Source organism: Stylophora pistillata, chromosome 4, assembly GCF_964205215.1.
Source record: "Stylophora pistillata chromosome 4, jaStyPist1.2, whole genome shotgun sequence".
In the NCBI taxonomy this organism is placed as follows: Eukaryota; Metazoa; Cnidaria; class Anthozoa; order Scleractinia; family Pocilloporidae; genus Stylophora; species Stylophora pistillata.
The window spans coordinates 25,877,954-25,888,679 of NC_142522.1; the positions used below are offsets into that span (position 1 = coordinate 25,877,954).

At 38.8% G+C, this 10,726-nt stretch overlaps 1 protein-coding gene and 1 long non-coding RNA gene across 4 annotated transcripts in view; one reads left to right on the forward strand and one right to left on the reverse strand.

Moving 5' to 3' along the window:
* The window catches only part of LOC148733044 (uncharacterized), a 1,482-nt gene extending 248 nt beyond the window's left edge, over positions 1-1,234 (forward strand). Inside the window, exons 1-2 of the long non-coding RNA XR_016000779.1 lie at positions 1-224; positions 588-1,234. The exon at positions 1-224 is cut by the window's left edge and continues 248 nt beyond it. This is a non-coding gene — a long non-coding RNA (uncharacterized LOC148733044). The remainder of the gene's footprint in view (positions 225-587) is intronic.
* A 2,092-nt stretch (positions 1,235-3,326) lies between these two features.
* LOC148733045 (neurexin-4-like) lies at positions 3,327-10,202 on the reverse strand. 3 transcript variants are annotated; one of them, XM_088759000.1, is made up of 4 exons: positions 8,815-10,202; positions 6,933-7,180; positions 5,157-5,271; positions 3,327-4,602 (listed from the first exon to the last, which is right to left on the reverse strand). In XM_088759000.1, exons 1-4 carry the CDS (start codon positions 8,924-8,926, stop codon positions 4,040-4,042), a joined length of 1,038 nt encoding a protein of 345 aa, XP_088615126.1. In that variant the 5' UTR covers positions 8,927-10,202; the 3' UTR covers positions 3,327-4,039. The 3 variants fall into 3 exon arrangements, with proteins under 3 accessions (XP_088615126.1, XP_088615125.1, XP_088615127.1); XM_088758999.1 differs by having other exon boundaries at positions 3,327-4,665; XM_088759001.1 differs by lacking the exons at positions 6,933-7,180; positions 8,815-10,202 and having other exon boundaries at positions 3,327-4,745; positions 5,157-5,265.
* Between the last annotated feature and the right edge of the window lie 524 nt (positions 10,203-10,726).

The window sequence follows — 10,726 nt, forward strand, 5'->3', positions numbered from 1 at the left end:
TGAAAATTGTTCAGTATTTGGCTGTGGAACGTGTAGGAGAAGTAAAGGAATTGGAATCTGGAAGCTACCGGCGCCGCGAAACGCAGAGTACAAGAAGTGGCGAGAAGACTGGCTCAACGAGCTCACTGAAACTAGAGTTGTTGATGCTAACTTCCGCCAACTGATAGAAAAAGACAGGGTGTTTACCTGTGAGAAGCACTTTAAGCCCGAAGACATAGAGAAATGTAAGTAAACACACTGTATGGTTCAGTAGTGGGACTTAGCTTAGCGAAGGCTCGCGACTGTAAGTATTAAGTGCATCAGTAGCAGCAGTGTTGAGAGAGTTTGGAACTCCAGAGATGCAAGCAACAGCCAAATTGTGTAGCATGATCGATTCCTTCTTCGATTGCCTCAATGTGAGAAGTACGAAAGAGCACGAGAGAAAGAGGAAACCATTTTTGGCACCATATACATCACAGAATGATGCCCGATTCACTTGGCTAGAAAGTGATTTCCTTGGCTATCTAAGGGATTGGAAAGAAAGCATAACCAACCGACCTGGGAATTTTTCCAAAAATGCTCAAAGCGGTATGTTTTTATCCTGGCAGACCTATGAAGGTTTACAAATTACAGCCCACTCTGCTGTAGAAGCAACAAACTTCCTCCTGGGAGAAGGTATGGAATATGTACTTACAGAGAGATTTTGCCAGGATTCTGTCGAAGAGTACTTTGGCAGCCAAAGAAAGTTGGGACGAAGAAGTGACAATCCTGACATGAGAACATTTGGGTACAATAACAATACCATCATGGTCCAACGTGCAGTGTCCTGCCAATCAGGTAACACAAGAGGAAGAAGAGATAGAGACAAGGCATGGGTTAACATTTCAAATGATCCTGTCCCAAAGAAAAAAAGGAAAAAAGACAAGTAGTAGGCCCAAAAAGAGATTCGTTTCTATTTAAGTTCACATTCAAATACATATGATAACATTGTATTAGCATGTTCTAAGAAACTAGCTTCCAGAGGTTTTAGCTTTAATAAATGAATGTATATACAGTAGCATGTTAGGTAAGAAAGTCAACATTAAGTATGACTAGAAATGCTGAAAATAAACAAGTTACTCTATGTTAGATACTTTAACCATATAGCCTTTATACTAATTTTTGTCTATAAAATAATCATTAATGAGCAATATTTAATATATTGCAGGTTGTAGTTACCAAATTCATCTCTTGTAATAAATTAGTTATTGACAAATTGTTGCAAGCCCTTAATTCTAAATATATCTGCCTTTCTTGTTCCTTGCTGGCTCTACAAATTTCCTTTCGAAGTTCTTTTGTCTTCATTTGTCTACATTGAATTTTATGTTTCTGTAGAACATCTTTGGCCAGTCAAAAACACCGTACAGTAACATATAAATGAATAATGCTGTCCAATAATCTTTTGCAATGCTGTTATCTACCACTATATCTGAGTCCAATAACATGGTGTTATACGCTGAGACCAAATGAACATCACAAGCTGATTTGGTTTCTATCTCAGCATTGTCAATCTTCAGCTGGAGACTTCCTGAGCTCAGAATCCTAAAATTATGTTCTATTCTCTTAAAAATTGTTTGAGCTTGTTTAGAAAAAGCCCAAAGTCCACCTCGGTTTAAAGATGAAATTAGTTTTGACTCTCTGCAACATGAAAATCTTTGCTTTGCCAGCTTTCAGTATTGAAGCTGTTTGTTCAGTATGTGCTGTGGGACTGTAAACATTGTTCACCTTGCTATAAAGCTTGTGCAGTACATACCCTCCAATATATTGTAACCCTGCCATTTCTCTATCACACAGTGTAGTGGGGGTATTGGGATTTGGTGATTCACCTTTCTGTTTGCTGTGAGCTATCACACACTCAGCCACTTTGGTACTAAGCAATATTGCCGCATTACTTGACAACCCCACAAAAATCTTTGTTGAATTGAGGCCTATTCTTGAATAATACTTCGAGTAGAATTGTTCTGCATTTCCAGTTTTAACCAAACGCATATACATGGATTCTACTTCTGAGAAGTCCATATTTTCTTGATCCCAGGCAATCGTTTATCTTCGTAGCTCTTCTCTTACGCTTTGAGGGTAGATTTTTCTTTCAATTATTTTATCTCGTGCTTTCATTGATAACGCTTCGAAGTCTTCAGCAGTGAATTTGGCTTGTTGAGTCGGTTAATTTCCCCGCGCTTGTTCCTCCTTATGCTTTACTGTCTTATGTCTTTTTAATCCAGCCTTAGTCTTGCATTTCTTTTGGCACAACTCGCAAAAAATTCCCTCTTCGGATTGAACCTCAAAATCGAAAGACTTTCAGTAAAAAAATGTTGTACTACGACCGATGCCGTTGCTAAGGGCATCAATAACTACAAAGTTTTTGGGCGAAAATAACGTTTTAAAGGCTTCTCAAAGACTTAGAGAGTCAGCTGCTTCGACAAAGTGCTCTTGTAATTCTTCCTCGTTTTCCAAAGTTCCAATATGGCATTAAATTCGTCACCGAAGAAAAATAAGTCGTTCATGTCCACCATGTTGTTTTGGTTCTGTGCAGGGTCATTGGTCACGTGACGTTCAATCGAAGCTCAGGGGACAGACAATAGGCCGGCCCTTTGAAGCTAACCGCGTTTCCTAACCAGTCCCCTCTACTAACTATGGAATTACTTTTAAACTAGATACAATGGATATATGAAGTTCATATATTTTGAACTGCGGTATTAGATACGTAGGATGCACGATCCTCGCAGTGGAGAGCGCTATTTATGTAATAGCGAAAATCAGACCTGAAAAAAAATCAAGCCTGTACGGGATTCGAACCACTGACTTCTGCAATACTAGTGCAGCGCTCTACCAATTGAGCTAACAAGCCAACTGGGAGCAGGCCGTTAAGCTGATTCGTAATAAACCCGTGATGATAAATCAGGTACAATAAATATATGAAGTTCATATATTTTAAACTGCGGTATTAGATACGTATGATGCACTATCCTCGCAGGATCGTGCATCATACGTACTTTTAAATTGTTACTTCTCGTCGAACATTTTAGACTCTCCTGTCCTTCGATAATTTAGTACAAGCCTCTGTTTACTATATACCCACTGAAGTCATCCTTAGTCCCATCAGCTGAATTGATTTCCATCAAAATCCTCCACTGAGAGCGTAGAACTGATACTAGTCCTGGCACGGTGCTGCTCCATGCAGTTAATTCAACAGTCGCGGTTAAGTTAATATAATGCTTTACACTAACTCGCCTCGGTTTTTAGAAGGGCGGCTGATGAACTTTTCACACTTTTTTTTAAAGCTCATGCAAGATCACACTGGTGCTGCATAAACTTTCAACAATTAAACCTTTTTTTATTCACCACACTAAAAGAAAAAAAAGTTTAGTGATGAAATTTCGACTAATATAAACAGATCCATACCACACTTTTTTAAGGTATATGACAAATCCCACGAAATTACACATCTATAAATTCGCATTGACTAATCAAAGGCGGCTATGGCTTGCTAAGTATATATAGCAAGAGCAAAGCAAATTTAAGCTTAAAGTTGACTAAGTTAGCTTGACGAATCTAGTGAATAGATACTTTCAATTCACAGTTAACTTTCAAAAAGAAGCAATTAAATGATCAGTCTTATTTCTTTGGCCTGCCACTTTCAAGTCAATTGTTTTAGTGAGGTTATTTTACAGAAGAACAATTTCGTTTCTGGTTCATATTGTGTTTTCAGTGTGTAATACAGTAATACTGTAATACTCCTCACAATAAAATTCGTTCTCTCTTCTCTCTGATCCAGATTCGAGCCTTTGCCACTCTTATTATTAATAATTACTCAACAAGCGTTTGTAAGAACTTAAAAGCCTTAACAGTGGAAATATTAGTGTAATGTATAACTTGAAATGAAAACTTAAAAACTCAGTAAGAGATCATACTAAGGCTAGATACAAGGTGCCATCAATTAGTAATACGGTATCTCGAACAACTTGACCCTTCTATATATATTCAAAGTTGAAGAATAGCAAGTTCAGCAACATAATTACAACTAGGCAGTTCCATAGCACTTAAACTTTCCTAAGGTATGGTAACCCTTCTCGGCTTCGCGATCTGCATCTCCAAACCTCAGCTGCTTGACGGGTAGATGTGTCTTGTTAGTGAGGAGGCCACTGTCTTCACGCCATTGTTTGTCATTCGCATCACAGTTGCATCGAGGCTTGCTTTTTGCGCACGTGCCTTTTATCCCGCATGCACACATTCTTCTGTCAGCTGCTGCTCCATCCCAATATGTCATTTTGATAGAGTCACGTGACATCCACCAGGCGAAAGGTTTGATTGAAGATATGTTTTTGGGAGAAAATATCTTTGAAGCATGGCATTTGTACTTGATGAACTGTTCACAGAACAAGGAGTCCTTGGTGAGACTCTCTAGTTGAGGAAAGCTCGCTCCTGTATAGAGGATGTCACGTGAGTAACAGCCTCGACTTTTACATTTTTCCACCTTTGTTTCATTTTCGCTGTTGTGACCTATTACTGTCACGCCAACACCATCCTTGTCAGTCATGTTACAGGTGACATTAAACGGTATCAGTCCTCCTTCACCATCAGAATCTATGACATAAGGACCAGTTTTAACTGTTGGGTCGAGCGTCTTTACTTCGCTGCAAGACTTGGCTAGCATCACAAAGAGAGGATTTCGATTAGACTGTAGCCGGTTAAGTTTCGTCAGCAGTCGAACCCGTGTTTTCCGAATACTGTTGGAAACAAATTATTTTCCAGGCTTCTTTAAAGCAATCATTTCTTGAATAGCCCATTTCCGAATTATCCTTGACCTATTTTTCAAAACGAGGGCAGTTGCTCGACCATTCTTGTGAAAATGAGTTTAATTTGCATGTGACTGAAAACTTATAATCATATAAAAGGATGAGCACCAGGACTCGTTTTGAAAATGAGGCCAAGGTAATTCGGTAATGGGCTATTGCAGCTTATAACCGAAGTCGTTTCTTTACATGCATATCATTAAAGCTTCAAGTATTATTTGTTTTATTTAAATTAACCTATAAACCGCAATAAAAATGTCTTTTCCTACACCGATGTATTTAAGCGTTTCTTTTCGTGTAAAACTTATCGTGTGTTCGGTGACAGAGAAATTAATGTGACAATACCTTTAAAGCATCTTATTGAAGGGAATCCAATGGGGCAGATGCAGCGAAAACCTTTCCTTGTGAATCCAACTTGACAGGTACTACCATCATAGCATGGATTGTTACGACAGGGATTCTACAAAGAATTAAATTTTGATTTATTAGTCAAACATCTACAAAGAACTACATATCTAAGTTCACACAGCAATCAAGTGGATAATTAGACATGGTTTGATGATACTCTGGTTTAAAGATTTAATGAATTTAACCGAAATTACAATTCGTCGACCCAACGTTTCGACACATACATACATACATACATACATACATACATACATACATACATACATACATACATACATACATAGGTTAGTTGACCACTTCCCACGGGGGCTTTTCAGGGCCAATTCCAACCCATTCCAGTCCAGAGAGGACATCAACGACACAGTAATCTCGTGCGGGGGAAATTAACGTCTTCTACCCCCTAACCCTGCAGGAGACGGGGCCTACGGTTTATTCGTCCTTATCCAAGAAGACTAGAATATTTATCCATTTCTTGATTATAGAAAGGTAGCAATTTCTCCTCATTTATTTTAAGACCATGGGGCTTGAACCCTCGACCTACAGCACAACACAATCCGGCCCTCTCATCAATTGAGCTCACACTCCCGTCTAGCGCCTTCATCAGGGGTGACCCGTGATCGTTGCAACAAGAGGCCCTTCTACATGCTCACTAATCAGCTGCCGTTTTTTCTGACGAGGTGTAAATAGGCGTCAGGTAGTAAGCCGCCATCATCACGATTTAAAGGAACGTGGGCGGAGTTGATATGCCAAACTTCCAAACAAAGGCGCTGGTGGTAGTGGTGAGCGGCGATTACTGGTGATAAATTTAGAATTATCCCATCCAATTGTAGGACTAGTTAGGCATGCGTATACTCCAACAAAGCTGAATTTTTCTTTTTTACAAAAGAAGACCGCTTTCTGATGCTCTTTTAAACGTCTACCAAACTGACGTTTTGTTTGTCCGATATGCTCGTGATAACACTCATTGCACGCAACAGAATAAATAGCATCTATTTGTTGTTCCTTCGTAACGGGATCCTTTGGTTTGGAAACAATATGCCCCAAAGCCTGAAAGGTTTTTGAGCGACTTTAATGGTGTTGCGGCTATTAAAAATTCTCTTGATGGGTTCCCTGACACCCTGGATGTAAGGAATAACAGCAAAACCAGTCGCTGGTTCCTTTTCCTCAGAAGTGTCACTAGTCGTAGCTGGTTTCTGGCACTTACGGAGATATGTTTTGCCTTTAAGACATCGGAAACATTATTTCTCTCCTCGACCTTGGAATCATGTGAAGACAGTAGACATTCAGCCCTCCTGAATAAAGCAGTCGCCGCTGTAGAGGAGAGCATTTCTCAACTTAGCGACGACCATGAGCATTCGGTACGAGCAGAAGTAAGCAGCATACTTAGGCGAGCTAAACCTCCTCCCAAAAGCATTCAAAAGGATGTTTTCAATGCGCTAGAGTATCATCAAACCTTTTACCTTGTTCTCGTTGGCTGCAGAGATTAGTCTGGTTCTGCTTTAAAAAACCCAGTCGGAAAGCGCCCTATAAATGGCTTTGCTCAATTCAAGGAAAATATTGTCTCCACTTGACAGAAAATCTCGGGGCTAAGTATACCTTCCAGATCCTCCTCCCTTTTTCCTGGGAAATTTCTCTTGATTCTTACTTTTTCCTTCACATTTTCTTCTATGTACACAGCTAGAAAACGGTGATCGTAATACGCAACAGGTTTACCTTAACAGCCAGATAGTAGGCGGTCTCCCAGTTTTCCAGGAAGGTTACGTCAGCTCTGGAATTATTTAACTCACATTTGTATTTTCCGCCTTGCGAAGGTCTCACATTGATAGAGAGACAGTTAGGCTCCATATAACACATCACACGACAGCTTCCTTCATTGGGTACCTCCTCACTCCAGATCACGTGCCCCTTGATTGCTTTATTTGCAATCGGCTCCTCGAACGAGACAATGCGGCATTCGTCACCTGTCGAGCACAAGTGAAAGTTTGCAAGTTCTTTGTTTAGCATCATGATACATTTCAACCTGAATTTCCCTCTCTATTGAAGCTATGATAATTATTGGGAACAATTCTTTAGCTAATTTATATAAGAAAAGTTTTTCCACGGACTTTATTTCTGATCACGAGAAAGTTTATTGGCAAAGACCTTCCTCCTTTTCGTCTTGGAGTATGAAGATTTTGAATGTTTCTCGGAAAAACGCCTTGTTTTATCATTTAATCCTATCTTCTATTTCGTCTATTTTCCTTATCATGCAGCCCGAGTGTGACCAGGGGCGACTGGAAGACACGCCACTAAAATACATCGCCTATGTTTCAACGTAATTTTCCGAAGCTTTGCAACATTTTCATCGCATTTGGCTTTCCTCAGTATCTTGGATGAAGACATATTGTTATAATGTATAGTATCACTACCAACTGCAGCCAGAGCTTTGAAAAAATGACTATGAACTGCAAGAAGGGGGGCATTGGGGTCTATCAGAAACCGCAAAACAGTAGGAAAAAAATCATTCGAAACCGCAGGGCCGCATAACCGCAAAACCGCAAATTCTTTAGAAGCCAAAAGCCACATGCAAAACCGTCAAAGCCGATAAATTTTTGCATCCCAGTGATCCGATACAGTATTGAAGAGTGGATCATGGCTGTTCGAGATCAGTGGAGGCGCATAGTTGCCGTTCAGATCGAAGAGAAACCGGAACCCAAATAGAAAAACTGAAAACCGCATCGAATGTGAAATCCGAAAACCCGTCATTATTTTTGAGGAAAACCGAAAACCAAACGCTAAAACCAAAAGAATCTGCAAACTTCAATGAACACTGAAACCGAAAAACCAAAGGTTTTTGGTACAAAAACCGAAAAACTGAAATAAAAAATAGCAAAAACAGCAAAACCGAAAACCCCCTCTTCTGTAAGGTAGCTTGCATTGCAGGCAATTGTGGCGCTTCATTTCAAGCAGATAACTTGAAAGGAGTCGCTTGAATGTTTTGCAAAACTCCCATCTGCTTGCTTACTGCATAATTCATCCAAGCTTTGAAAATAAGTCTTTTGATCAATTATTTGCCGCATACGTTAGGTCTTACTGTGATGTGCTTTCGTTCTGGGCTTTCTTAGACAAGAATAATTGTGAAGTTGATTGTAAATGGTAAAGATAATAAGGAAAAAAAATTCATTAATAACTCTTTAACTGCATTCGAATCGTAAGACTTCTCCACAGTGGCTAACATCGTACATGATTGTCAGGTATTTAGTAAACAATTTTGAATCGATCTTAGAGGTAACAGTCGGTAACTGACATTTCCATGTTGGATGGTCTTGATAAAATTTTTTCTCAGTGTTTAATTTGACGTTAGGGTATTTAAAATTTGTCTTAGTACTCGTTTCTATGTGACAAAAACATGGTGACAATTAGTTTTCTAATTTACCAGCTCACGGCAGCCGATCTCACGTGTAACCTTGCGAGAGAATAGTAAATACATTTCTAACACGAAAAATTCAGACAATATAACCAAGCACAGACCTACTTTACTACTTGTAAGACTTAACACATCCTGTAACGATTTATAGAAATAAGACACTCCAAATAATTTTAGATTTACACTCACCAGTGCAAGCAAAAACTGTTGCCAGCCTGATTCCTTTCAAAAGAGAAAGGATAAAACAGAAATTTGTCGCTCCATTCTTAAAATGGGCCCAAAGTCTCATTCTTGTGGACATTCTCGTCGACGCTGTTAAACCAGTATGCAAAACATATGGAAGGAGTTAAATTAGAGCAGGTGCTGAATACACACTCGTGTTAAAGACAAAATTCTAATTAAAACACCTTAGAGGCAAACAATGTTCTCTACTTTCAGTGAAAGTCAACTAGAAGCTTTATATATCTTTATTACTCATAGAGCTATATAAACTTATTAAAGCTGCTAGGGAACGAGGCTTTTAAAAAATGTATTTATAAGCTCATTTACCGAAATTAGTGCTATCCCGAAATGTGCTCAAATTATGAGTAGCTTAGGCAGTCACTAAAATTGTCTCCTTGTATGACATGTAGTGACAGTGTCAAGTTAAAGTGTACATAGCAGTTTTCTGTCGAATTTCTAATCATCAGAATAAGTATGATTGGCGACTGAGCAAACAACGCCATCGAAGGCAACGAGAACACTGACGACGCATGAAACAATTGGCTGCGCAGAGGGTCTGCAAGCAAATTATAAAACTCTTTACATCTGCTATCATTCCACTCAAAACAATAATCTCAGAACGACTAATTTTTTGTGGTCCAAAGGGAAAGATCCAGAAATTCTTCTTCTCATATTTGGTATCATGCTAGTTAGAAAACAAAGCGATGATAGCGACGGTTGACACTTTGATAAAAAAATCATATTTTTCCTAAATCGACATTTCAATCGGCTTTGCTATCAAATTTGTTACTCCAGGAAACGGCCAGAGAATTTACAACGATTTCAAATGCGCCTGCCGGGATTTTGTTTTGATTATTGAGGAATTAATAAGAATGCTGTTCCTAAACAACAGTATCCATGCACCATGTTGCTGTTACAACACTCGTGATGCCGCCAGTGTCGCACATTACGTTTAATTCATATCGTTATTACCCGCTGCTCCTGAGAAAGATTTAATCATTTCCAGACCTGTGAAGGAAAGATACGCACCTTCCAACATCCAAGTCTCAGTTTTTTTTTTTAAATAAGATAGATTATTTTGGATTACGATAAATTAAAATGTGCATACTTCAACAATTAAAATCAGCCTGTGATTTTCTTCACTCGGATATTGCGCAAACCGAAATTAAAGATTCAATAGAGCCACGCGAGTACTTTCTAAAATACGCCACACATGTTCAATAGACAAAGATAGATTCCGATGGAAAACGTGGTTTTTCGATGGAATAGGCAAATTTCTATTCGTAACACCTTCCAACGGAAGTAAGATTACTGAAAGTCATAAAACTCAAAATATTAAATTGGGTTGATAAAGAAGGTAAACTTTTTTCCGTCTTATCTTGATCGAGGCCGAAAATCTCATTGTAATGTCTAAATGAGATTCATGATCAAAGGAATAACTGAAATAAAATGTGTTTCTCGTGTAAGTAGAATGTAAACACCGATATACAAGAAACAAATAGATGTAAAAAGCCCTAGCTCTAGCCCTTTACACTCTATACATGCATATTCCCTATACCGTTCTCTATTAATGTCCTAAGCTGCTGACTAGGAGAATTTGTTTAACAATCGAGAACTTCTTTAGTTGGTGGCCTATTCCTTGATTCTCTTGACTTTATTGTTTGATTCAACGGTGATAATGTGAGGAGAAATTAGATGTTAGTGACTCTTAGGGATCATAGGGAATAATAACCTTCAGAACCTTCAGAAATGGGTATCAAAGCTTGGTTACCCAGTTGCTCCCAAGAACTGAGTCAACTGTCTCAAATGGTCTATTATATAGTCATTGTGAGTAACCATGTCCGGAGAGTTTGCTATTTAATCAAGGTAAAAGCCATGA